Below are 27,713 nucleotides of genomic sequence, written 5' to 3' on the forward strand. Positions count from 1 at the left end.
GAATGGTAAAAAGTCAACCTTTTATTCTTGTCTACCTTATCTATGTCTCTGCTTTTCAGTTCCATCGGCACCACGGAATCCCAGGATGTTTGTATTACCAAGTGGAAAATACTATAAGCAGAATGAAGTTGTGGTGGAATTTAGATGGAATAAGCCTAAGCATGAAAATGGTGCGTTGACAAGATCTGAAATTTTCTATCACATAACCAACCAGACAGACACAAATGAAACATTCCAAGACTGGATCGCTGTCAACACAACCCCCTCGGAGATGTCATTCCAGCTTGAAGGCATGAGTCCTGGGTGCACTGTTGCCTTCCAGGTATGAGTGAAAACAGGGAAACGAGGGACCTCAATGGTGCAAACAGAAGGTTGACTAAAGACCTAGGTTAAGAATTCTGCCCCTTTGTCAAGAATTTGAGGTCCACAGTGATCACCGAAGTCAAGGTGGCAGCAAGGATATGGAGGGCAGTGGGGCAAGCTAGGGTAAAGAACATCTTGACAACTTCTGGCTTTCAGATTCAGAATAGGCCATTACTTTTTCCCATGATCACTACAGGCCCGGTACCATGGTAGATGCTTTTATATTCCTTATCTCATTTGACCCTCTTCTGGTCTGTGAAGAAACAGCCATGTCCCTGATTGTATCAGTAAGTTACTAGAGCTGTGTGCCTAGGAAGTGGTATGCTAGGGTCCAACTTCTAGAGTCCTTTTCACCAGATCATGTCACTAACTGTGAATCTTCTGGATGCCCCAACTTGGAGCTACCAATGGAAATAAAGGCCGAGGGTCTAGGTAGTTGACATCTCAGAGTTACTACTAAGTCTCTCCACTCCCTCATCGTGAATGGTAAAAAGCCAACCTTTTATTCTTGTCTACCTTATCTATTCTTGTCTGGCTGCTGATAGGGGAGAAAGTTAAAGAGACTAGGAGTCAAGAATAAAAAGAATGACAATGTTGTACATATTTAGAGCTATTTTCCATTTCTTTTCAGGGAACATATGCTTTTGGGGAGTGTTTTAGAGATTTGAGCTTCCTAAGGATCTATTTTCTTTTTGTAAAATTCTAATTTAATGATTATTTTGTTATTATATTAGATTGACATATGCTAATCAAAAAAAGTTGTACATAAAAGTTAAAGATAATATGCATTCCTATTTTTAAGAATTATGTGTATTCTGGTTAAATAAATATTCTGGTTAAGTGTATCTGTCTATACGTACACATAGTTTCAGATCTCAGTCACCACAGGACCATGCAGGGTGATATACATAGATATACATGAGTTTCATTTAACATGGTCTTGTGCAAAAGTGAAGATGTCTTGGTATGTATATGTACCATGGTACACACCGCACCATATACAGATGGTAGTATGTATAATATGGTAAAATATATTTAACACTAGGAGTATAATAAAAATAATCTAATGCTTTGTTGATTGAGAGGGCAATTGAGGATCTACCGTTTGGGTCCATCATTATGCACGCCAATTTTCTTTATAGGCTGTTGTCCATATGCAAGGTTTGGAAATGGAAATAATTTATTACACAATAAAATACATGTACTAAAAACTGGATTATTTTGGCTTTTTAAAAAAATATTATTTATTTGTTTGAGAGAGAGAGAGAGAGAGAGAGCAAGCAGAGGCAGGGATAGAGGGAGAGGGAGAAGCAGACTCTCTACTGAGCAGGGAGCCCTACTCATGACCTGAGCCAAAGGCAGATGCTTAACCAACTGAGAGCTACCCAGGTGCCCCTAAAAACTGTCTTTGAAAAGCTTTGGTACTAGAATGCAGGGAGGCACAGTAGGAAGAAAGTATATGACCCTCAGAAGACTTAATTTTTATGCCAGTTTTTGCATGTGTCATTGTGGATGAGTTATTTACCTTAATTGTGATTTTGTCCAGTTTCTGCTCTTACTAGTTGTGAGGATTAAAAGAGTTAATATCTGTAAAAGTGGTTTGAAATGCACAACTCATTCTGAAATACAAGTTTTAATTATTATTTTCCTTTTCTAAATCTCTCTTTTAAAAAATACACCAAATTTAGTTATTTAAAGCTTTTTTTTAATTTTAATTTTTTAATTTATTTATGATAGTCACACATAGAGAGAGAGAGAGGCAGAGACATAGGCAGAGGGAGAAGCAGGCTCCATGCACCGGGAGCCCGACGTGGGATTCGATCCCGGGTCCCCAGGATCAGGCCCTGGGCCAAAGGCAGGCGCTAAACTGCTGTGCCACCCAGGGATCCCTATTTAAAGCTTTTAGTTGTTTATTTCACAGTATGTGGGAGTTCAGAATATGCATAGTTTTGTTTCTGTTAAGTAGTCTATGTAATTGAATTTTGAAAATAGCTAAAAACTTTTCTTAGAAGTTCAAATCTTTTGCATGGAGATCCGTCCATTACTTTCTACTCTTTTAGACAAAAATAATGACAGCAGTAAAAAACAAACCACCAGCATGCATGTGAGGCAATATTTACCTCTTAGTGATTTATTGCTTTATCCTTGGATGGGAGTAACTATTTGAAACTATTCAGGCGGAGAAAGACAAATACCATATGATTTTGCTCATATGTGGAATTTAAGAACAAAATAGATAAACATAGGCGAAAGGGGAGAAAAGAGAGGGAGGCAAACTACAGAAGACTCTTACCCATAGAGAACAAACTGAGGATCGCTGGATGGTAGGTGGGTGGGGCATGGGCTAAACTGGTGATGGGCATTAAGGAGGTCACTTGTGATGAGCACTGGGTGTTACAGGTAAGTGATGAATCACTAAATTCTACTCCTGAAACTAATATTACACTGTATGTTAACTACTGGAATTTAAATAAAAACATGAAAAAAATTCATAATCGATATCAGAATTGTGAAATGAAAGCTTCAATAATCTATCAGTCTCAGAATGTAATTATTATCATTGAGGATGCCATTGAATGCAACTTTTTTTGGTATCCTTTTCTTCCTTTAGGTCCGAGTCTTCACATCCAAAGGCCCTGGACCGTTTTCTGATATAGTAAAGTCCAAAACATCAGGTATTTATTACCTAAACCTGTGCAAAAAACAGTTGGTGTTTTAAAAACATTCTTGATCCTTGGTATTCTCGAGGGTATGAATGCTGTCTCTGAGCTGGAGTTAAAGCCAAAGAGTCATTTTTTAATCATCACCAAACACACTTAAATAAACCTAAGCGTAGGGTGCCTGGATTGTGTTGACGGAGACTGAAGCAGTAGATGAACCCGGGGGGAGACCCATGGATTTTGGACTAGCCTGATAGTGAATCAAGGGATTTTGCCAAACCACTTTTTTTTCTTATAAATATGATAAATGTTTTGTTTTTTTTTTGTTTTCAGAAATTAATCCATTTCCAATTCTCATAACTCTCTTTGACAACAAGATAGTTTTATTAGATATGGATCAAAGTCACATTGTATGGATGTTTTCAGCAGAAAGAGTCATCAGTACCATGGGCTACACAGCTGATGATGGAATGGGGTACTATGCTCAAGGAGACTCACTCTGCCTTCTGAACATGCACAATAGGTCCACTTCTGAGGTATCTCACCATGTAAATATTGTGGAAGGAAGGACGTGGATGATTTGCATATCACACTACCCTGTAATTAAAATGACTGGTCAGTGGTTGAGCCATTAAGATTAGAATGGTTGAAAAGGACAGCTGTGGTGTAATTATTTAGTCACAAATGAATAGAGATTAGATTTTGGGCAAATGTCATTCAGGATTAATTAAATAGTTATTTGGTTTAGGTGCTGTGTTAGTTCCTGGGATAGAGGGGGGAAAAAAAATCACAGTCCTTGAACAAAGCCAGCCTAGTATTTGTCTAACAGCTGGAAAACAGTACTGTGTAGTGATTAAGGGGCGAGCTTTGGGATCTGAAATTTAGAATTTAATTCTGACTTCACCACTTACTAGATCTGTGACCATCAGCAAATTATTTAACTACTGATTATGTGGCACCCTGTTATATGGTTCCTGTGAAGATTAAATGAGATAATCTATGTGGGGCATTTAGCACAATGCCTGGCATGAGGTGGCATTTGTTGATTGTCAGCTAGTAGAGCAGACAGACAGAAGACAGCATCATGCTGTGCTGAGGGCAGGGTGTGGTGGTATCACAGAATATGGGTGATCCATCCATATGAGAGTGGTGGTGGTAGAATGGAAAGACATATTGGGTGCAAAGAAGATGAGCCAGGTGAGGGTGGGAAAAGCTGAGGGGGTAGTAAGTGTGAAGACTGGGAAACAAGAGAGCCAGAGCACATTTAGGAGGCTATAAATAGAGTGAGCTTGGGATGAAGGTGAGGGTGAGGATGAGTGAAGGACAGGTGGGAAAGCTGGAGAAGTAGGCAGGACCCTAAACACAATGGGTTTCCTTTGCTGTGCTAAGGTGTGGAGTGCTGGTCCTGAAGACAACGTCAAGCCAGTAAAGAAATCTAGTGGATCATTCATATGATCAAGTTATGTTATAGAAAGACCTCTCTAGTGGTGTGAATAACGACTTAGAGAAGGTTAAGTCTCAGACAATTAGGAGGCTATCACAGAAACCCAGACAGGAAATGTTAGGCAGGAAGTGAGATGAGAAAGGAAAGGACAAATTTGGGACACATTTAAAGTGGGACTAATTCACCGTTGTGCAGCCATAATAGGAATAAGTCAAGGATGAACCGTATTCATCAGGATTGCTCCTTGGGTGAGTGTTGGAAATCCATAAAAATATAGTATGCAGGAGAAAAGAAGGTCTCAGGGGTGGAGTGATGAATTCTATTTCCTGGGATCATTCATACAGAGAGTAGTCAGTTTGAATCAGTAACTCGGTGAGGGATCTTGCTACTGTTCCTATAGCACTGGTCTATGAATTATAATTAAAGTCATGGTAGTTGAAATTAACCGAGAGAAAGAATGCAAAGTGGGAACAGGACCAATGTCACAATGGTATAGTCTCGAGTTATTGAGGTTTTGGATTACAAAAAAGTGCAGTAAATAAGTAATATGGTAGATTACAGAAAAGTCCTCAAATTTGAAAAAAAGATGACCATTATCTCCTTGGCTATGTTTTCTACCTATTGTTAAGATTTTCCGAGATGCACTGGTTTCTGATATCACAATTATTACAATTGACTGGATTTCAAGGCATCTCTACTTTGTGCGAAAAGAATCACAAAATGGAATGCAAATATTTGATGTTGATCTTGAACACAAGGTGAAATACCCCAGAAAGCTGAAAATCTGCAATAGAAATTCAACAATAGTCTCTTTTTCTGTATATCCTCTTTTAAGGTATGTAAAGTGTGAGTATCTTTTCTATTGTGATGAAATAGAGACATTTAATATAATATCTTTGGCTTAATAATAGAAGTCATTGATGGGAAAATAAGATGCTTAGGGCTCTTGACTATCTATATTAATATATGCTAAATAATTCTACACATGAATTATGAGCCCACAGCCACAAATACGTAAATTTAATTCATACTGACAATTTGGCTAGCCTAAAATTAGGGTAATTACCAATAGGACACCAAAGCAGATTTTTATATCAGTGGATTTCCTAATATCCTCGGATGATAAGGATGAGAAGGGGACTGAGACAGTGGCAGGAGATGAATGAGAGATAGACAGGCAATGTGTGATGCACAGCTAAAGTTATTCTGGACTCATCCATCTTTAATTAATGCCCTTGTAGCACTGAGGGGGGCACTTGACGGGATGAGCACTGGGTGTTATTCTGTATGTTGGCAAGTTGAACACCAATAAAAAATAAATTTATTATTAAAAAAAATTAATGCCCTTGTAAGATGAGTTTTAAAGCCTCCATCCAGCAACTGAATTGCAGTTCTTTGGGCTGAAAGGTATATTTTGTTTGTGCCATAAGCATGGTCATAATCTTGAAACTAGATGGTTAACCAGTCTTAAGAAGCATAAATACACTTGAGAGGAGGGGGATGGAGATGGGTGTTGATATAAAGCGTACAAATATATTTCACATTTACAGCCACTAATGACCTAGTCCATACAGCACCTCAAAGTCATTTTAGTCCAAGGCTTTTGTTGTAAATACAGTTATTGAGAAATCATGGGAAAATGCTACAAATTAGACTGCTTGTGGCCACCTCTGTTTCAGAAGGTTATTGGACACTTGGACACTTGTTCTCTCGAAAGGCTGTATTTTTCTCTTCAATCGTTAGGAATGGTTAATCCTCATTGGAAACCAATCTTTGCAATGATATGTTTTACTCACTAAGTTGGAGGGTCTTGTTTTTTCCCCCTCTAGTCGCCTGTATTGGACAGAAGTTTCCGATTTTGGCTCTCAGATGTTCTACTATAGTATTATCAACCAGACCTTGAGTCACATTCTTCCATCCATACCCACAAACCATTCAAATGGAAGGAAACAGTGTTTTTGTGGTGTTACTGAATTCGAGTTTAGTGGCACAATGACAATTGACACCTCTGACCTAAAGAAACCATGGATATACTTTGTCAAAGGGCAAGAGATCTGGGCCATGGATCTGGAAGGATGCCAATGTTGGCAAGTCATCATGGTGCCTACTCTGCTTGGTAAGACAGCCGTGTGTGTACACAGATGCTCATTACTAATGGTGGCCCCTCCTGTCCCATTAAAAAGGGTGTACATTCCATATATATTCAAAAGAATATACACATGGTATTTGTTCTGGACCATGCCAAATGTTCCTGTAGAATTCAAGTCAAGTTGTTCCCAGGAAAATTGTATGTAGACATTCACACAATTTTCTGGATCTGTGGGTTTCTTTGCTGTTATTGTTATTTTACAATTAATAGTCGAGCTACAATGTATTGAGCTTAACACTATATTCTAAGCAAGCTACCGCATGTACTAGCTCATTTAATTTTTAAAGCACCTTGATGAAGTAGATGCTAGTGTCCTCATTTTATGGACAAGGAAACTGAGGCTGACAAAGATAAGATACTTGTCCGGAGGGCCACGATTAGTGGAGGAGCTGGTGTTTGAAGCTGGACCTGACTACAACAGCCATGATCTTCCTACCAGCACCCTACTTTACTTCTGTTGTGATGGTCCCATTGACTTCACATTCACCATGAGTTGGTCAATACTTGACAGGTGTGTTTGTTGAAATGCACATGCTTATGGAGGAAATACTTAAATGTCTAAAGTGATTTGGGGGTTTCCTAAGTAAAAGTAACTGCAATAGGGAAAAAATGCACTCTAAATAATCCATATATTCTTTTTTTAAAAATTATTTATTTATTTATTTATTTATTTATTTATTTATTTATTTGAGAGAGAAAGAGAGAGAGAATGAGCATGACGGGGGTGGGGGGGGGAGGAACGGCAGAAGAGGAGGGGGCGGACAAGCAGACTCTGCACTCAGCCATGACCCTGAGATCCTGATCTGAGCAGAAATCAAAAGTCAGAGGCTAAACTAACTGAGCCACCTAGGCACCCCTACTGTCATATATTCTTAAGAGTCTACTCCTCTCTGTTCAATATAGTAACCACCAGTCACATGGGACTTAAGTTCAAATTAATTAAAATTAAATAAAATTAAAAATTATATACTGCAGTCACATGAGCCATATTTTAAGTGATCAAAAACCACAAGTGGCTAATGGTTACTGCATTGGGCAGCATAGATATAAAATACTTTCACCACTGAAAGTGCTTTTGGACGTTGCTAGTCTATATAGTGAAGTTTTGACATTGCAAACAAGTGTGTGTCTGTGTTATATCTGCACATATGGTTTTGTTGACATGGTACCCAGAGCCTTTTAGAAATAATTCCGATATACTTTCAATGGGCTTAAGAGTAGAGATAATGTTTTGAGCTTCTCTTATCAGAGGAATTACTTATTTCTGTTCAACCTTTGACAAAGACTCTTTCCTTAATCAAACTTTAGGCTCCTCTGAGCCCTTTTCTCAACTAGACCTTGACCTTGGTCTTCCGTGTCTGTCATTGCTGAGTCTGGTTTTAGCAAGAATCCTGCTAAATCAGAATCAAGTTCTTCATCCCCCACCCTTGATGCTCTGGGCTTACAGTTAGCAAAAGTCATAGTGAGCCAGTTTAGCAGGAATTTCCCTATCCTTGTTGTCTCCTCTTAGTGGCTTTCTATCCACTGATCCCCTCACTACTTGCTCCACATCCTCAGTGTCTTTGTTGTATGCAAAGTTCTGCACCTCTCTCTCCCCTACTCCAATATTGAAAAAGTCTTAACTAAAGTCTTTCTTACCTTTAAACAAGTGCCAGGATAATTTTTCTTTATCATCTGATACACAAGAATTATCTAGTAGGCCATTATCTTATAGGTATAGAACTAGTTAGTCTTTCAAGAATCCATAATTGAAAAGTATAACCCTACAATTAGAAAATTTGAATGGCTCTAGAGATCCTTTAGCTGGCATGATTTTGGAAGAAGTCTCCTCTACGGAAACAGCTCTGTTTGAACAGCTGCTTATAAAAACATCTATTCTGTATAAGGAAGTTTTTACATTTTGGAGAACAATTCTAAGTATTAGATTTCTCCCCCTAGGGATGCCTGGGTGGCTCAGCGGTTTAGCGCCTGCGTTCGGCCCAGGTCGTGATCCTGGAGACCAAGGATCGAGTCCCACATCGGGCTTCCTGCATGGAGACTGCTTCTCCCTCTGCCTGTGTCTCTGCCTCTCTCTCTTTCTCTCTCTCTTTGTGTGTGTGTGTGTCTCTCATGAGTAAATAAATAAAATCTTAAAAAAAAAAAAAGATTTCCCCCCTTCTATTTAGCCAAAGTTTTCTCCCCATTTTTCCCATTCGTTGGTCTGAGTTCTGACCTCTAATTTTATAAAGAATAAATCGGGGATGCCTGGGTGGCTCAGTGGTCGATCCTCTGTCTTTGGCTCAGGGTGTGATCCCTGGGATCAAGTCCTGCATCAGGTTCCCCACAAGGAGACTGCTTCTCCCTCTGCCTATGTCTCTGCCTCTCTCTCTGTGTCTCTCATGAATAAATAAATAAAATCTTATAAAAAAAGAATAAATCAAGTATTTTCTACATGATAGCCATTCAAATATGTTGGGGCTACCGTCATAGCTCATTCTAAGTACTTCCATTGGAGAAAAAAGATTCATGTTCTGTAACTCCTCCTCACATGATGTGGCTTTTGGATCTCTCTTTGCCCCAGTAGCCCTCCTGTGGTTTCACTCCAGCTGCTTGATATCCTCGTAAATGTCACCCCCATAATGACTCCCTGTACTCTCATTGTGTTCTGGTTAGTACAAGGAGCCTCTGACTTCTTCTGTCTTCTTTTATTAGAGCTAAAAGTGGCATCGAGTCTTTGGGCTGCCTGCCATTTGAAAAACCCATAGTCTTTTTTATATTAACTATTATTAAGCCGGATTTCTTTCATTTGTTATTCATAGAATTGATTTTAACTTGGCTTTAGGATGCCACATTTATTTCTATTAAATTTCAATCCATTTCCTGATTTTGTTGTAAAATTTTCAAGTTTTAAGTCAGTGATTGAATATACTAGTGTTGGTAAGAATCATGTACTATCTACAAATTTGGTAAGTATGTTTACTCTGCATTTATTCCAAATCATTGACAAAAAATATTGAGCAAGACGCTGAGCCCTGGGCCCATCACGTAACACTTCTCTCCCCATAGGCCTTGTTTGACATGGAGTCACACAGGTAAAGTTGTAAATCTTGGTTCTGCCCTTTACTAACTTTGTGGCCTTGCGAAGATTATTTAACTCCTCAAAGCCTGTTTCTACTTCTACAAAATAAGGCTAATAATAATAGTATTTACCTTATTGGCTTGAGATGGAGCTCAAATGAGAAAATATCTGTAAAATCCTTAGTCTTTTGAAATGACAGCAAGATTCAAAATTTAGCAGTTACAATACCGAAAAAGGATTTCACATGTTGCTTAGAGTAGAAAACACATGTTAGGTATTTTGTTCTTTATGTTCTTTATTCTATGTTTTTCATGAGCAGGAAAAACACTTGAAAGCTTAACTGTGGATGGGGAATTTCTATACTGGATCTCCTCCACAAAGGACAGCACAGAGATCTATCAAGCCAAGAAAAGCAATGGGGCCATCCTCTCCCAGATGAAGGCCCAAAGGAGTAAGCGTATCCTTGCTTACAGTTCAGTTCTGCAGCCTTTTCCAGGTAATAGGATTTTTTTCCCCAGGTAATAGGATTGTACTCTGAAGCAGCATGTTGGCCCAGGTTAGGGTCAGACACGTCTGGGGATGTCTTCTTCTGCACACTGCCTCCCCAGGGCCTTGGCTATGCTCAGCGGGACTCCAAACTGTCAGGGTTGGTGCGCACTGCAATTGCTGTTTGGCCGGGGTCACAATTTATCTCCAAGTGTATATCTCCATGTGTACACATGGCTGTGGTAGACGTTAGCCCATGCGTTACCTTGTTTGTCATCCTCTCTGTCTTTATTCTTTTCTCTATTCCTTTAGTTTCTCTCCTTTCTGTCTTTTTTCTCCTCTACATCATTTTAGACTTCCCACTTGTCCAAAAAGCACCACATAGAATTTTAGGTCTTTTTCAAAGTAAAATGCTTTATTTATTGTAGTATTTTGTATGTCAATCACTTATCACAGGTACATGTGCTACCATTTTTATTAAGTTCCTATCTTTATTGTTGTAATGTATCACTTGTGACGTTTTTTAGTGTCATGCTTCTATCTTTCTCATAAACCCTGTGGATTTTATTGTGTGGTTTTGTGTCATGCAGTGACTTTTAGGGATGCATGTATGGCACGATGGCAGAACTAGTTATTGAATTCACTTTTCACTTTGAGAAATTTAAGAGATTAATAAGTCCATGTGACATCTGTTCGAAATTGAACACATACACAAATACAGGAACATCCTTAAATATAGAAGTCCTAAAGCTAGCATGAGTTTTTGTAATTGGGATGAATTTTAAAAATATGAAAATAATGCTGTCATTACTTTCTTCAAAGTAAAAAAAAAAGGCGGGGGGGCGATCAACTTGGTTTTTCTACTTCGTACATTATTCAGTGTACTGTAGCGTCACCTGCTGGAAAATTTGACCAATGACCACTTACCTTGCTCCCTTTTCCTGAGGTGTTTAAGGACTTCAAAACAAATGGGAAAAACAAAACAAAACAAAACAAAACAAAACACCAAACTCTTGTCTTCCTTTCTTGAACAACATTTCCTTTTTTTATTTTTATAAATTTATTTTTTATTGGTGTTCAATTTGCCAACATATAGAATAACACCCAGTGCTCATCCCATCAAGTGCCCCCCTCAGTGCCTGTCACCCAGTCACCCCCACCCCCCGCCCACCTCCCCTTCCACCACCCCTAGTTCGTTTCCCAGAGTTAGGAGTCTCTCATGTTCTGTCTCCCTTTCTGATATTTCCCACTCATTTTTTTCTCCTTTCCCCTTTATTCCCTTTCACTATTTTTTATATTCCCCAAATGAATGAGACCATATAATGTTTGTCCTTCTCCGATTGACTTATTTCACTCAGCATAATACCCTCCAGGTCCATCCACCTCGAAGCAAATGGTGGGTATTTGCTGTTTCTAATGGCTGAGTAATATTCCATTGTATACATAGACCACAGCTTCTTTATCCATTCATCTTTCGATGGACACCGAGGCTCCTTCCACAGTTTGGCTATTGTGGACATTGCTGCTGTGAACATCGGGGTGCAGGTGTCCTGCTGTTTCACTGCATCTGTATCTTTGGGGTAAATCCCCAGCAGTGCAATTGCTGGGTCGTAGGGCAGATTTGTTTTTAACTCTTGGAGGAACCTCCACACAGTTTTCCAGAGTGGCTGCACCAGTTCCCATTTCCACCAACAGTGCAAGAGGGTTCCCCTTTCTCCACATCCTCTCCAATATTTGCGGTTTCCTGCCTTGTTAATTTTCTCCATTCTCATTGGTGTGAGGTGGGATCTCATTGTGGTTTTGATTTGTATTTCCCTGATGGCCCGTGATGCGGAGCATTTCCTCATGTGCTTGTTGGCCATGTCCATGTCTTCCTCTGTGAGATTTCTGTTGAACAACATTTCCAATGCGTCAGTAAATCTTGTCTTGCCAGCTAAATAAAAAAAGATGTTGTTATTCTTCATGTTAAATAAATCTGCTCTTCCTCTTTGATACATATATGTGTATATTTTTAATCTTTTCTTGTTATTTTAGATAAAGCATTACTGTGTCTAGCTTCAGATACAGCAGAGCCAACTCTACTTAACACCACTAACACCAGCCTCACAATCAGATTACCACCTGCCAGGACAAATCTCACGTGGCTCAATGGCATCACCCCTCCCACTCCAACATACCTGGTTTATTACAAAGAAGTTAATGGCTGGAAAACCAGCTCTGAGCTGAAATTCAAAATGCTGGTAAGATTGGAGCTGGATGGTCTTTGTCTTCTCACAAGATATCTATTTCTGATATAAAATTCTCATTTGGGGGCACCAGGGTGGCTCAGTCGGTTAAGTGTCTGCCTTAGCCTCAGGTCACCATCCCAGGGTCTTGGGATCCAGCCTCACATTGGTATCCCTGCTCAGCGGGGAGCCTCCTTCTCCCTCTCCTTCTCTCCCTGCTGGTGCTCTCTCACTCCCGTTTGCTCTCCTTCTCTCTCTCAAATAAATAAATAAAAACTTTAAAAATTGTCACAATATTTTCTATATTATATTCTGAAATATGCTACTCTGCAAACTTTCACAGCTGATTCATCAAAGCGAATGGTGTTCTAGTCTTGTCTGGGAAAGAAGGCTCAAGGAAGTATATTAACTCTGATCAGTGGTGGCTTGCCACAGTGACAGTTTCCTGAGTGTCCTGGAAGAACTGGGTTTGTTGACCTCCCTGACTATCTAATTATCCCCAGAAAGTGATAGAGACAGGTTTTCTTTTTTAAAAAAAGATTTTATTTATTTACTCATGAGAGATACAAAGAGAGAAAGAGAGAGGCAGAGACACAGGCAGAGGGAGAAGCAGGCTCCATGCAGGGAGCCCAACGTGGGACTCAATCCCTGGATCCGGGGATCACAACCCGAGCCAAAGGCAGATACTTAGCCACTGAGCCACCCAGATGGCCCTCACTGGATAGTTCTTGAATGTTGCATTAATTGTCACAATTCCTTCCCTCATTGGCATTGGCATTTCCGTTGTCCTTGTGATGGAGTCATATGTATCCAATGTTTTGCTCTGTGCTTGTTATTTAACCAAATCAAAAGGTGAAACTAACCATCACCTATTGGAAGTTAAGCACTACATACTTTTCCAGAAAGGACACATTATTCTTGTTACTTCCTTTATTTTTTTCTTTTTTTAATAATAAATTTATTTTTTATTGGTGTTCAATTTACCAACATACAGAATAACACCCAGTGCTCATCCCGTCAAGTGCCCCCTTCAGTGCCTGTCACCCTGTTACTTCCTTTATTTTGTCTATTTTGACCTTTCGTTACACATTTCAATGTTTCAGAAGACAGCTTGAGTCATTTAGCTGATCAAGATTGGGCTGCTGGCACTGGATATTTCTGTGACTGCAGCTAAGCTAGTCAATCCTACTGTCTTAACACTGATTAATAAGGGTCCAGGGCAATGGTTCTCTAACCTGACTGCACTTTGGAGTTTTAAAAATCTTTGGGCCCCCCAAAAAAATCTTTGGACCCACACTTCACCTCAGTAGTCTGAGAATCTCTGGAGGTGGGACCCAGGCACAAGTGTTTTTTTTTAAACGTTCCAGATGATTTCAAAGTACAAGTTGAGAACTGTTGGTCTAAGGAAAGTATTTTTACTTTCTTAAATGTTACCTCTGAGAATGATGAGATAATGCAGCTTCATCTTTCATCATATTCACTTATGTGTCACATCTTTACCGGACCATCTTGTTGAATGTTTTATGCAACATAAGTGAAATAGTATCCTCTTCTGAGAACTTAGCTTCATATGTGAAATGAGCATATCACATAATTGACAAAGGGCTGCCAATCATTTGGTATTTATTTTGAAAGTTTTAAGCAACTCAGGTCTGGGCAGGTTAGGGCCATGAACATGATCATTCTCATGATCCAATATCAAAAATAAATTAATATTATAATGATACAATAAGTGCATATTTTATTATTATATATTTTAATATCAATTTAATAATAATATACTTAAATACTTTAATTACTTTTTTTCTTTGGTTAAACAATTTCTCCTCATTTGTACAAAAAAGTAAGAGTTGCATACTGATTTTTAAAAATTAATTACAGGAGTTTCAGGGGAGGATAGTCCTTATAGACGGTTTACAGCCATTTTCAACATACGTGATACAGACAGCTGTAAAGAATTATTATTCAGACCCCATGGAACAGTTACCTCTGGGAAAAGAGATTTGGGGAAAAACTAAAAGTGGAGGTGAGTTATGGGTCCGGGGCCAGGTTCTAGAGGCATTTTATTGATCTATCTATATTTGTTTTGTTTTTTTTTAATTTGGGTGCTAAGTAATCTTTATTATGTGAGCTTTTCAAGCTTCATAAGAAAAATGTATTGTTGAAAATACTCAGCTGACCTGATATGTGTTCTAGCGACAGAAGATGAATAATATTCCATCAGAACGAAAAGCAACTAGATGATGAAATATCAGTATCAATACTATTTGACCAAGAAACACATTCTCTGGTCTCACCACAGAGGGTCTCCCTCTCCCCACATATTTACAGGCTCTGTCCACATGGCAATGAAGGATTAAGCCTTTTCTGTGTGAGTTTTATTGAGGCCACTGAGATTTAAGGTAATAGCATCATTGCCTGAAAGAAAATGGATCCACAATCTAAAAAGGTTGTTCTAAGTGGTGGTGACTATTTTGAGGTGATGCCATTTCTTTCGGATGTCTCTGATGACATTCCCCAAAGGAATCTGAATCGATGTGTTCATCCTCATTGGCCAGATCATTGAGCTGGAGTCAGAGAATGATTTAGTCAGTAGGCAAAAATAAGCAGGAGCCTTTCAGGCAGCCTGCTAACTTTATATGTTGCCTAGTACCTGAGAGACTGGTTTTCCTTCAGAACATCTGTCATTTGTTCTGCTCCTGTGATACAATTATTCCTCAATCCCTGTCCCTTCTTCCATCTTTTAGGGCTGATGCAACGTCCCTTATCATGCATTGCTATTTATTTCAGTGCCAGAGGCAGTCAGGCTCATTAACACGACTGTACAGTCAGACACGAGCGTCCTTATCTCCTGGAGAGAATCTCACAAGCCAAATGGACCTAGAGAGTCAGTTCGCTATCAGTTGGCAATCTCACATCTGGCCCTGGTTCCAGAGACTCCTCTAAGACAACGTGACTATCCAGATGGAAGACTCGCTCTCCTAGTGACTAGACTGTCCGGTGGAAAACTGTATGTGTTCAAGGTACAGTGAGCATCTTGGGCACCTTTATTGCCATTCTCAAGTGCAAGGTTCTGAAAAGGTTAAGCAAGTGTTCTTTTTTTACGAAAAGGTTCTGGCCTGCCACGCTGAGGAAATGTGGTGTGCCGAGAGTCACCCTGTCACTGTCAAAATGTTTGACACTCCAGAGAAACCCTATGCCTTGGTCCCAGAGAACACTAGTGTGCAATTAGACTGGACGGCTCCATCTGATGTTAACCTCATCAGATTTTGGTTTGAACTCCAGAAGGTAGATCTCACCATTCACTTTTAATACAAATCTCTGTTTTGTGTTATGGGATAAATTAGAAGGCCTTCCTCATATCTCTAGAGTATTCTCTTGTATAAATCAACAATATATTTGACATCATTCATTGATTTAGGTTTGCTGTATACAGAAGCTGTCTAGACTCATTTCTGATGAAAAGAATTTCCAGAAAGATTAGTTTGCTCTTAAAAGGCTCCATGGAAAAGGTTATAAGCTATGATTTACTGGTATTCATAATATTTTACTTAGTTTAGATATTATCAGTATGGCTGTCTAGTTTAAAGTCCATAAGTTTGGTGTTTTCAATGAAAAAAAAAATAAAAGAAATGAACAAGCAAACAAACAACACCCCAAACCTTGTCTAGAAATGTCCTTTCAACCATTTAAGGGCTGTGTAGCAACAGGAGAGAAGTAAAGATAAAATGAATTTATTCTAAACTAGTTCGATCTTGGGTTATAAATTTTAGAAGGTTCCTTGTCCAAAAATCTTCATTTATTATCCAATATTTATCCAATATAAAAACATCCCCTGAATTTTAAAGCATCAATTAATGTAATTCACTGCTGGGGAAAGTCTATGTTGATTTTTATATTGAGATGCTTCAAATGGATTATTTTTAATAATTGCTACATTTCACTTTCAGTAGTATATATTTTGTGTGTCCACATTTGTAAAGATTGGTTAGGAATCTTTTGTTAAGTTGTAACAAAAACAAATCAGTATAGTCATGGCCTTCCTTTTTTTTTTTTTTAAGGGGAATTGCTCTCTTGGATATTTTAAAATTTTGCTATGTAGATATTTTATATGACCTTGTACTTTTTAGATAAAATCTATGAAAACCATGAAACCACAGTGAATGTCGAGTTGATAAAGCCAAAGACCGTAGTTTAGTTGGACTTTTTCCATTGAGCATGTGTATGATGATTTATTGCCTATTTAAACACTGGTCATCTTATAAAAACACAGTTGAATTGGAGGATCACCTTTTTTGGGACATCTATTTAAATAAGACTAATACAGTTCAGCTTAAAGGGAAGGTGGGGGGTGTAAAGTTTATTTCCTAAGTCAAAGAAATGAGATGGGGAAGGATCTCACAGCTGGTGACTCTCAGCTCCTCCTTTTACCAATGAGAAGTCAGAGACCCAGACAGGTGCCATAGTGAGTCACATATCACCAGCCAGGCAGGGAAGAGTGCTAGGGGCTGACTCATCCTACAGAAGTCCTACTTGGGTGCTATCCATGGAAGGAATATGAGTCACTAAGGCACCCACCCCACTCCTCAAAGTTTGGGACAAGGACAGCAGACTGGGATGGTGAGTTCAGTCCTTGTGACTTTCATGCAATGTGTTTTGTTTAAAAACTTCCTCTACAATTGCTGCAAACAGGTTCCAGATATCCCACTTAGAAAAATCATGAAGCTGAGGATGTAGGATATGGTAATATTCACACGTGTGACCATGTACAAGCACTAACTGATAAGCAGAGTAGAAGGCTGTGTTCTGAGAGGGCCGATGAGTATGTCTAGTCAGAAAATTCTGTATCTTTTGAGTAACTTGAACCGACCTCACAATGATAGGAATGCTAGGAAGGATCCTAACTCTGTGCTGAAACCCTGAGGGGTGAGTGAGAAGGGTGAATATGTGTCTTTTTTATTAATGATTTTTAAACATCCTTTTCAGGTAAGAAGGAGAATAGGGTAAGTTCCAGTTGGCATCTTTTTTTGTCAGAATTTCCATATATGGAAAATGAAGAAATTAGAGCACAAGCTAAATTTCTATCTAGGTCTTAAATTCCACAGATTAAAAATTTTTTTAAATCACAACAGCATATAGAAGGAGAACCTATTTCATTTAAGATTGAGGAGAAGCAAGTAGTTTCACTTCGGTAAATTATTTTCAAGGAAGTCCATGAAAATTGAGTTTTTCTCAACTGTCCAGGAAAATTGCTACCAGAACCAAACATTTCTGAAGTTCTGGTCTCTGAGACATGATAGTCTGCACCACTTCTTCCACACCCCTGCCCAAAGAATTTGAAAATCCCTCTGTGGTATTGAAAATCACCCCTGCACTTTTTGGCCTCTGACAAATGGAAGGTCCTGATTCCCTTGTGATTTACTGGGGTAGCCATGGCATCTCTCCAAGTTGGTGGTCTGCCCAGAACATTCATTGCTGTGGTGAGGCCAGTACTCTACAGTTTTCCAGCAGGACCCTTGGTCAAACGTCTGACCTTCCAAGGAGCTTTGATAAATTTCTGGATGGTATGGAATGTTGGGCCATCTAGACTACTCACTGAAGGAAGTTTTTATAGCAGATTATTAAGGAAGCAAGACCTCAAAGGGCTAAAATTTTTGAGCTAGAAATCAATATTTCTCTCTTTCTGTCTCTCTCTTTCCTGTAGTTCAGAGAAAATAACATAGACCTATTGCATCTGTTTCTTTAGTCTGTATGTTGCAGTGGAATTGATACATTTATGAATTTAGCAGGTAATGGCCCAGACATCAGCATTTCTGTATTTTTTCCATTCCTTCCATCTCCCTCCTTTCTTTCTTTCTTCCTTCCTTCCTTTCTTCCTTCCTTCCTTCCTTCCTTCCTTCCTTCCTTCCTTTCTTTCTTTCTTTCTTTCTTTCTTTCTTTCTTTCTTCTTTCTTTTTTCTTTCTTTCTTTCTTTCTTTCTTTCTTTCTTTCTTTCTTTTTTTCTTCTTTCTTTCTTTCTTTCTTTCTTTCTTCTTTCTTTTTTCTTTCTTTCTTTCTTTCTTTCTTTCTTTTTTTCTTCTTTCTTTCTTTCTTTCTTTCTTTCTTTCTTTCTTCTTTCTTTCTCTCTTTTCTTCTTTTCTCTAATAACAAGGGGATCTACTTCCTGAAGGTGCTATCGGAATCATTCCTAATTGAATAGAAAACTAATATAAAGTGTCCATCCAATGAAACGATGTGACCTTATGAGCGCTGAATGAAAAACGAGATGTAAAGTAAGGTTTATTTATGGAAACTGACCTTCTTAGGAAACTCTACTGGAGAAAATACACTATGAACTCTTGACAAAATGCCACATCATCTGTCTTTCCCTATTTGCATATTGAAAAAAATCACCATTTTCAAATAAGATATTAAGGGTCCAAATACACATTTTTTTTTAAAAAAAAAAGCCATGCACAAAGAAAGTGTAAGATAGCTATAGATAGAGACCCACAATCTACAGTGGAATGAAAGTAAGATTTCCTATATTTAACTTCTAACCTTGCTACTTAGTGGCTGAGTGATGCTCAAAAATTTCCCTCTTTTAGGGAACGAGGCTTTGGATGTCTAAAACTAAGGAATGCTCGTTAGATGTCTGAAAAGAGTTTGGGTAGGAAAAGAGAAATGTTTTAATTTATAAGTCACTGTTGACCTCTTGAAAGCATAAAAATGTGTAAAAATATTATTATTTTGAAATTAGCAAATCCACGTAATTTAAAATATCATTGTTTTGATCCGTCATGGATCCTCACCTAAGGTTGGTGTCTGTATTAGGGATAACAATAACCCGAGCTCTGAATCTTCCCTAATGATAAGGGGTTCATGTCCCACCTTGGACCTATCCTAAGAGCCATTATTCAAGTCAGTTATAGCTTCACACACACACAAAAGCATAAAATGGTTGTCAGTGGTGGCAATGTTTGGGATCAAACATTCTAAAGAAACTTTTTTTTTTAAAGAAAACACCTTTTATTTAAGTTTTTAATTGCCTCCCATAGTTTTGTGACTTTCTATGTTTCAGAAGGTTTTCTTAAAGAAACAAAAATGTTACTTGAGACTTCTTTTTCCAGTGGAAGTACAATGAATTTTTCAGTGTCAACGCTTCATGCTTCCAAGGCTCGACTTATGTCTGTAACATCACAGATCTACAGCCTTACACGGCCTATAATGTCCACGTGGTGGTGGTTTACGAGACAGGAGAAAATAGCACCTCACTTCCAGAAAGTTTTAAGACAAAAGGTGAGTACTAATATCCTTAGTCCTCAAAAAATCCTGTAAGTCTCTTAATGCTTCTCTTATTTCAGCAATCCTAGAGGTTAGCCTTTGTTTTAAAAGATGTAAATTAAGGGGCACCTGTGTGGCTCAGTGATTGAGCATCTGCCTTTGGCTCAGGTCATGATCACCACACTCATGATCCCGGAGTCCTGGGATCGAGTCTCTCATCTCCCTCTGCCTATGCCTCTACCTCTCTCTCTCTCTCTCTGTCTTTCATGAATAGATAGAAAAAAATAAAATCTTAAAAAATATGTAAATTACTATTTCTAGAGCTTGAGCGAAGAAACTGAAAAGAACTGAGTGTTCAATACTATTTACTCATTGATTACTATATTCCAGATGCTAAAAATAAAAAAAAATCCAGAAAAGAAAGCTAATTTGTGATCCCTATAAGTTGATCCTTGTAAGAATCAAGTGGAAAATGTTCCAAAATTTACAGTAGTTTTCTTTGCATCACTTGCTTTGTGGTGAGCTAAGATATATTGTTATTCCCATTACTAATCCATCACTAACAAAAACCTCAGATACTCATTTAAAAAATATACACTCATATGAGAATATTTCTGAATATATCTTTCATGCACTTGGCTTTCCTTTTCGGAGATGTATTCTATAGAAAGATGGTTAGCAGAATATTTTGTACTTCTGACATATTAGTCAGTACTTTTTATGTTTCCAAAGCTGGAGTCCCAAGTCAACCAGGCATTCCAGAGGTGTTAGAAGGAAGCAAAGATTCAATACAGTGGGGAAAAGCTGAAGATAACGGAAGCCGGCTTCTGTACTATATCCTTGAGGTCAGGTATGTCTGCAAAAGTGCTTTGGAAGCTACAAAGAGCTAAGCAGTTAGTTGTATTATTAGATCAAAGTTAACTATATTTATTAACATGTATTTATAATAAATATGAAAGATCTTTAGTTTAAGGACCCTGTGTGCACCATTATGTTCTCTGTGAAATTTCTAGCCCTAGCGCTCCAGTAGTAAAGCAGATCATATCATTGTTCTTGGAAATCTGCAGCCACTTGTCAGAACTTTATGGAAATAATCTAATCGTTGGCAGATGCAACTAATATTTATTTAATATCTATTCCGTTCAAGAAGCTGAGCTGATGTTTGATGTCAGATGATGGTATGCATGTAAATTTCTGGTGATAATTTGTTTTAGCAAGATGAATAATGTCTAGTGAGAGCTGGCCCTGAACTAGGTATTTTTCAGAATGTAAAACCAGGTCAAGGCCAAACGAAATGGCCTGAACTGTGTAGGTCACGCAGGATTCTTATCTGTTGTGAAGAGTACAGTTCACGGTGCTCTCAAGGGTTGGAAAATGTGCCTTCAGTGAAAACCATGCAGCTGATGAACAAATGCAACCTCAGAACCGGCCAGTATGGGGAGCTCTGTAAATGGGAACTGGCTCAGATGAACTGATTTCATGCCAACTTGAAGGGAGAATTCCAAATTCCACAGACACTCCCTCCACGGGTCTATGAAGCTATCTTCTAAGAAGCTCCAAGGACAAAAGTCACTTCCATAATTATAGTCCTGGCAACTTGAGCTTTAGATCTATTTTTGTTTCATCTTGCTCTGGTATTCTCATAACCTTAATTTTTTTCCTGTGCATGGTAGAGAATTACATTGGCCATATTTCTAACTGAAACCTCCTTGAAATTCCTATTACTGTTTTTCTTGCAGAGTCAAATACATTCTAATCTGCAGAGCTGCCTTGGTGGCCTGTGACTGTAATTCCCTTCACCAGCCAGCCCACACCACAGTCTTGCTAGGACCCCTTTACTGTGTTCCCTGCAGTGATACCTTGAGTGCATAGCTCCAAAAATTCTCTGCATTTTCTTGCCCCAAGTCCCTAACTCTCAGGGCAGGGTTGATGGGATAGTGGAATGAATTGCTGGACCTTCAGAATCTCAAAGTCACTTCTTCAGTCAGGACACTAGGATAGCCGGGTACTTGCTCATGCTTCAGTGGTAGCGATAGTGAAAAGTGTGTGAACTTGGGAACTGAACAGATTATGTTAGTGTTCTAAGACTGCTCTGAGAAAGTACCACCAGCTAGGTGGCTCAAAACAACGGAGATTTATTCTCTCACAGTCTGAAATCAAGGTATCAGTAGGACCACGCTCCTTCTGAAGGTTCTCAGGAAGAAACCTTCCTTGCCTCTTCTTAGCCTCTGGTATCCAGACTCTCCAACATCCTTGGTATTCCTTGGAGATGCATCACTTCAGTCTTTGGCTCTATTATCACCTGGTGTTCTATGTATATATCTGTGCTTAAATTTTTCTCTCCATAAGAAGGCACTGGTCACCGGATTTAAGCCTACCCTAATCCAGAATGACCTCATCTTAACTAATGTCTAAAAAGACCATCTTTCCAAACAAGGTCACATTCACCAAGTCTGGGTAGGCATGAGTTTTGGGGGAACATTACTCAACCCAGTACCATGTGTTCCTTTTTTGAATTTAAGTTTTCTCATCTGTCAGTTAGGATGATGGCATGTGCTCTTTTGGGTGTTGTGAAAACTCAAGGAAATGAAACAAAATGAAAAGCACCAGTATGGTGTGTTATAAATAGAAGATGCTCAGCCAGTGTCAGAATTCTTGTCTTCCTCAGTGGCCAATAACTGTGAAGAGCCATCTTATAAATTTTAAGTGTCTCCTTTTAGATCAGAGTTGTTTGTGTTGAACAATGAAATTGCCAATGCCTAACACAAGACTTCACAAAATGTGTAAAGACACTGTATAAAGAGTCTAGGACACTTAGCTACTGCTAACAGTTGTGACCAACTCTGCTGCCCAAGCCTCCTGATGTTCTTGCTCATTCCCTGTCGCTCAAAGGCTTAGCCTTCCCATCCCTTTCAGGATGACTACTCAGTCTGTAGGAGCAGAACTAGCTATCCCTCAGCTTACTGTGGGTTGGCACCAAGTCCTAAAACTGTTGCTGTCTGAAAAGCCACAGACTTGAAAATTTCTTCATTGACAGAGAGGACATAATTGGAAGGTCTCGAGCTTGCCTTCAGCCTATGATTCTGTTAAAAGCCATTGCATTTACATACATTTACATTTTGAGGCCTGCTCTTATGCTCTTTACGTGTTTCATATAAAGAGTAATGTGGGTTGACTTGAGGTGGAGTGTAGGCCAATACAAATAGAAGCAACACACTTTGAAGTCTCAGGTATAATGATAATTTTGGTAGTCTAATTATACCTTCCTTATCAATTTTATGTCCTATATTTTATTTTATCCAGCTGCAGAATGCCTAAGCTACAAATGGCATAAAAGACTAAGAATTAAGAAAGAATAAAAAATTGCAAGTTAGAAACTGTGGACTAATTGATTATGTGTTTGAAATTCTGAAGGAAGCTTACACATTCTAATAGGAGGAAAAGCCTCTTTAGCTTTCTCTTGGCTGTTGATTATTTGTTATTTTCCCAATGGGCTGAGTTGGCTGGCTCGCATGCATTGCCAGGATGGCTTTCCGAGATTATTCTGTGTTCTGTAGCCAACTGTGTGAGAAGACTGAGACCAAGGATAAAGTGTGCAATAGGAGATGCTCTGGAGTCCCATCATTAAAATGATAGATGAGCATCTGGAAATAAAACATATATTGTCTCATATTTTCTATATTTACCATTTTGCTCTTTTTTTTTGTAGAAAGAGCATTTCAAATGATTCACAGAACCAGAACTTAATGTGGAAGATGGCATTTAATGGATCCTGCAGTAGTATTTGCACATGGAAGTCCAAAAACCTGAAAGGAACATTTCAGTTCAGAGTAGTAGCTGCAAATGATCTGGGATTTGGTGACTATAGTGGAATTAGTGAGAATATTATATTAGCTGGAGGTATGTGACCATGTCTGTCTATATGCTAACTGATTACATAAAGGTCCAGAGATAAAGAGAAGTGAATTCTTAACACAATATATAAATTGGGTGACTATGTAATTTATCATCCAGACTTTGGAACTGTTCATTTCATCTGATGTGATCTTCCTAAAACATCAGCATCCTCATGTCATTTTTCTCCTCAGTAATAAGCAGCTACTCCTTAATGCCCAGCACATCGAGTCCGTGCTCTTGGATGGGCTTCCCAGGCTGGTCTGGATCTGGATCCAGCCTTATGTTCCTGCTCCCCAAACACTCATCTTCTACACAACAGGACTAAAACTATGCTTTCTACGTCTTCCATTTTAGGTTACGATACATCATCTGTCTAATCCCATGGGCTAGAAATCTCAATACTATATTTAATTTCTCCCTCTACTCAGTCACCGAGTAGATTTGTTGATTACCATCTTAGTTTCTGTCTGTTGAGTGCTCATCTACCTATTACCACTTCGGCTTTCCTAATTTAAATGATCATTTCTTACCTGTGCTCTTGACTTAATCACACTGCTGACAGTTAATCTTGTTGGAGCACAAGTTGGATCACTTAACCCCTTTCTGAAATCCCCCAAATGACTCTTCATTCACTGTCTTCAGACTCAAGTGCAAACTCCTGAGTGGCATTTAAGGCCTTCCATGATTTGTCCTCTAATTGTGATTCATTGTTCCTAACACTTATCCCCAGGCTATGGCCATATCAGACTGGTAAAGAGCTTTTTATGACACTAGGTCATTAGCCTTGGTTTCCCTCAGCCTAGAATGTGGGCTCTCACCACCTGCCATTCACCCTTCCATTGGGTTTTCCTTTCCCTCACTCTCTGTCAACTGAGATTCTTCTTAACCTTCAAAGCCTAACTTAAATGAGCCCAAAGATGATGCTCAACTGATGCTCCTTAGGCAAGATAGATTATTGCATTCTATATACACAGAGCCTGTATTATTCTATATAATATTTGCATCATTCTTATTTGTTTTATAGTTATCTGTATAAAAGCTCAGCAATTTTTTTCTGAAGAATATCTAAAATATTTAATATTTTAGGTTTTGCAGACTACATCTGATGTTTGTAGCTGCTGCTTCTTCTTCATCTTCAAATAATACTTTAAAAAGTTAAAAATCATTTTTAGCTCATGGGCGCTAGGAATCAGATTGTGGCCAGGTTTGCCCAACTCTGTCCCGTATATGCATCTCCTCCTCAACTGAAACCACCCAAGAGAAGGTACCAGGTTTCCCTGTTTATATTCCTCAATTTAATGCCCATAGAATTGAATGTATATCAAGATATTATAGAAGAAATAACAATCCTGAGTATATATTATATGAAGACTGAGACTTCTTTGTTCCAAATTCATTAAAAAGATTATACATGTTTCTTTAGCTATTTTAAAGTAGAAGACTGGGTAGGTTTATCACAATGGTGTATTGGTAAGCCAGGTCTTTGGAAAACCAAACCAAACCAAACCTTGACTTTGATTTCCTATGGTGTTGAACACTCTTGCTATGGATGATCTCAAACTAGCAGTGGTTCAACAACTGGCTTGCAAAAATCTAGTAGCAGCTAGTTCAAGCATATCTGGCAAAGCTCTGTATCTACCTGCTTTATTCTGCAAATTAACTTTTTAAATTTATTTTATTAGATGTTTTTTGGATACCAGAAACAAGCTTTATACTTACTATCATAATTGGAATATTTCTGGTTGTTACAGTCCCACTGGTCTTTGGTAAGTATACTAGATCTAAAAATGCAGGTAGCAACCTGTTTGCTCCATCATATTAGTTGATTTATCACCTAGTGTGTTCAACCTCCCACATGAAATAAATTCATAAATTTCACAGTTACCTTTGGCTATACTTTCATAAGCACTAACTTCTGTGAATTGTTTTCTGATCTTGGGGTAACAATTTTACAGAAAATATGTCTGCATTTACACTTCATGTTGTACTTTAGATAAAACTGATTATAAGGGCATTGATTTTTAGTTTTTTTAAAAAAAGATTTTATTTATTTATTTGTGAGAGACACAGAGAGAGAGAGAGGGGGGCAGAGACACAGGCAGAGGGAGAAGCAGGCTCCATGCAGGGAGCCCGATGTGGGACTTGATCCTGGGACTCCAGGATCACACCCTGGGCCAAAGGCAGGGGCTCAACCACTGAGCCACCCAGTTGTCCCAATTTTCAGCTTTCTTTAAAACACTATTTATTTTGGATTGGCCACATAGCTAGTGCTTTGTGGCTTATGGTTTTAAATGAATAAAAGAAAAATAACTCTGGAGGTTAAAAAAAAGGATTAATAGACCAGTGACAGCCCTTAGTTGGATAGTTTGGGTCTCCAGGCAGGCAGACAGACTGGATTGGAAGGAGCAGCTCCTCTTTTGCAGGTGACCCATCTGGCTTTGAGGGTTCACTCTTGCGTTCAGATATCTGCCTTGATTATTTCAAATCCCTGCTTATTTATAAATGTCCAGGAAAGCAGAAGTTTTTGTTAGGTAGCTGGAAAGATAGCTATCTCCCAGTATTTATTTTATACCAATGTGCTAGTCTTAGAAGTCTTTTTCTTTTAGATCCATTCTAATGATGAGAGAATACAGTAACAATCCCAGAAATATTGGGGCCAAATATTGGGCCTATAGAGTTATTTTGGTGAATGTACATCTTAGTTCATTCATTCCTCTTGTTTCAGCGTAAACATTAATAGGACTTTCAGTGCCCAAAATGTCCTGGTTTGGATTATAAGATATATGGTCACCCTATCACATATTAATTTTATGGGTCCCTGACATACTGAAGCATTATAAGAAAGACATGATACTTAGCAGAAAAGGATACTCAAGTACATATTCAGGCAATTATGGCTTGTTTTTTCATCTTATAAGGGAATGTTAGAAGGGAAAGCTTCAGGAAAAGTTACAACCATAAAGCTAAACTCTCTCAGGATAAAGAAAGCCAGTAACAGACTGAGTGGTCTAAATCTTTATTCTTTCCCCAAACTTATTGGAGTTGTAAACCATCAGAGAGCACACTGAAACTTGAATTAAGATTTCTTTTCACAGATTCCACCCAGATAATATATGGAACTCCTTTAGCTAACTCAGAAAGCTAAAAATTTCAGCTGACCCTGCCAGGATCTTAACCTGTGGTTCCAGGGAGTCTAAGTATTGCACAGCTGATGCTTGTACCACTAAGCCAGCCCCCTCCAGAATTACGCGTATGACTGGAGTATATTTGGCAGTTGGCATATAGGCTTGACCGCTTGTCTGCTTTCCTACTGCGAAGGAGTATTACATGAAGAATCTTTCATCTGACCTTTGCTTGCCTACTTGTACATCACCATTGTTTAAACCCATAATTCTAGTGGATGAGCATGAGATAATTTCAGACAACCTATTGTGCTTTCAAGACATCCTATGGATATCTGGCTTTCTCAGGATCTAAAGGTCTTTATTCTATTTGGAACTTATGAATTTTTTGGTACAGCTAAGCTAATTTGGTTCTTTTCTTATAGTAGTAGAGCATGTGGTTTTACTAGTAGGAGTGGGTGAGTGCATGAGAAAAGATTGAGCTATTAAAATCATGGAAAGTGGCAATTGTTTAAATATTTGTATTGTGCCGAGAGCTCTCAGCAGTCGTACTTATAAATATAAAATCGAAACAACGATTTAAAAATAAACATCAACAGCCTTTGCTTTGGTGAGTGGTCACATCTAACATGCAACATTAGCCTCATGCTGGGAGCAGAGGGAAATATGAAGCCGTAAAATACAATTGCTGGCCGTGGCAGCTTGCCATTTAATGAGGGAGGTAAGACATACCTGTGTGAAAATGTGAATAGTGAAATATAAAAAGGCAGTAGGACATGACATGTGCTGGACTCTGGCACAGAAATGTGGACCGAGAGCTACAGTGGTCTTAGAAATTGAGAACTGGGAGGTCAGCTGAGTGGCAGGGTCTTGGAAGGCATTTCTGAGGTTGGGGGCCCGTGCTGGGCCTCTACAAAAATGAAGAGGGGTAGTGTCAGCTTTTCAGTTTTGAAAAATTGCATTAGCAAAGGTACTTAAGATCTTTCCCTGTGTGGTCCCTCAGACGGAACGTCCCTTGAATAAAACTCTCACCTGTTGGATATAGA

The 27,713-nt window shown here is 38.7% G+C and overlaps 1 protein-coding gene across 4 annotated transcripts in view; it reads left to right on the forward strand.

Annotated features, from left to right (window-relative positions):
* The window catches only part of ROS1 (ROS proto-oncogene 1, receptor tyrosine kinase), a 120,536-nt gene that overhangs the window by 61,165 nt on the left and 31,658 nt on the right, over positions 1-27,713 (forward strand). For all 4 annotated transcript variants that reach the window (XR_012002881.1, XM_072765453.1, XM_072765467.1 and 1 more), the window contains exons 23-36: positions 60-322; positions 2,975-3,038; positions 3,357-3,559; positions 5,097-5,302; positions 6,297-6,583; positions 9,994-10,170; positions 12,195-12,400; positions 14,267-14,411; positions 15,176-15,408; positions 15,497-15,673; positions 19,495-19,663; positions 20,381-20,498; positions 23,358-23,548; positions 25,228-25,311. Coding sequence is in view for 3 of the 4 variants with exons in the window: in XM_072765453.1 (XP_072621554.1) it covers positions 60-322; positions 2,975-3,038; positions 3,357-3,559; positions 5,097-5,302; positions 6,297-6,583; positions 9,994-10,170; positions 12,195-12,400; positions 14,267-14,411; positions 15,176-15,408; positions 15,497-15,673; positions 19,495-19,663; positions 20,381-20,498; positions 23,358-23,548; positions 25,228-25,311 (2,523 nt within the window). In the remaining variant the exon portion in view is untranslated. The remainder of the gene's footprint in view (positions 1-59; positions 323-2,974; positions 3,039-3,356; positions 3,560-5,096; positions 5,303-6,296; positions 6,584-9,993; positions 10,171-12,194; positions 12,401-14,266; positions 14,412-15,175; positions 15,409-15,496; positions 15,674-19,494; positions 19,664-20,380; positions 20,499-23,357; positions 23,549-25,227; positions 25,312-27,713) is intronic.

This window comes from Vulpes vulpes, chromosome 1 (genome assembly GCF_048418805.1).
Source record: "Vulpes vulpes isolate BD-2025 chromosome 1, VulVul3, whole genome shotgun sequence".
NCBI lineage: Eukaryota > Metazoa > Chordata > Mammalia > Carnivora > Canidae > Vulpes > Vulpes vulpes.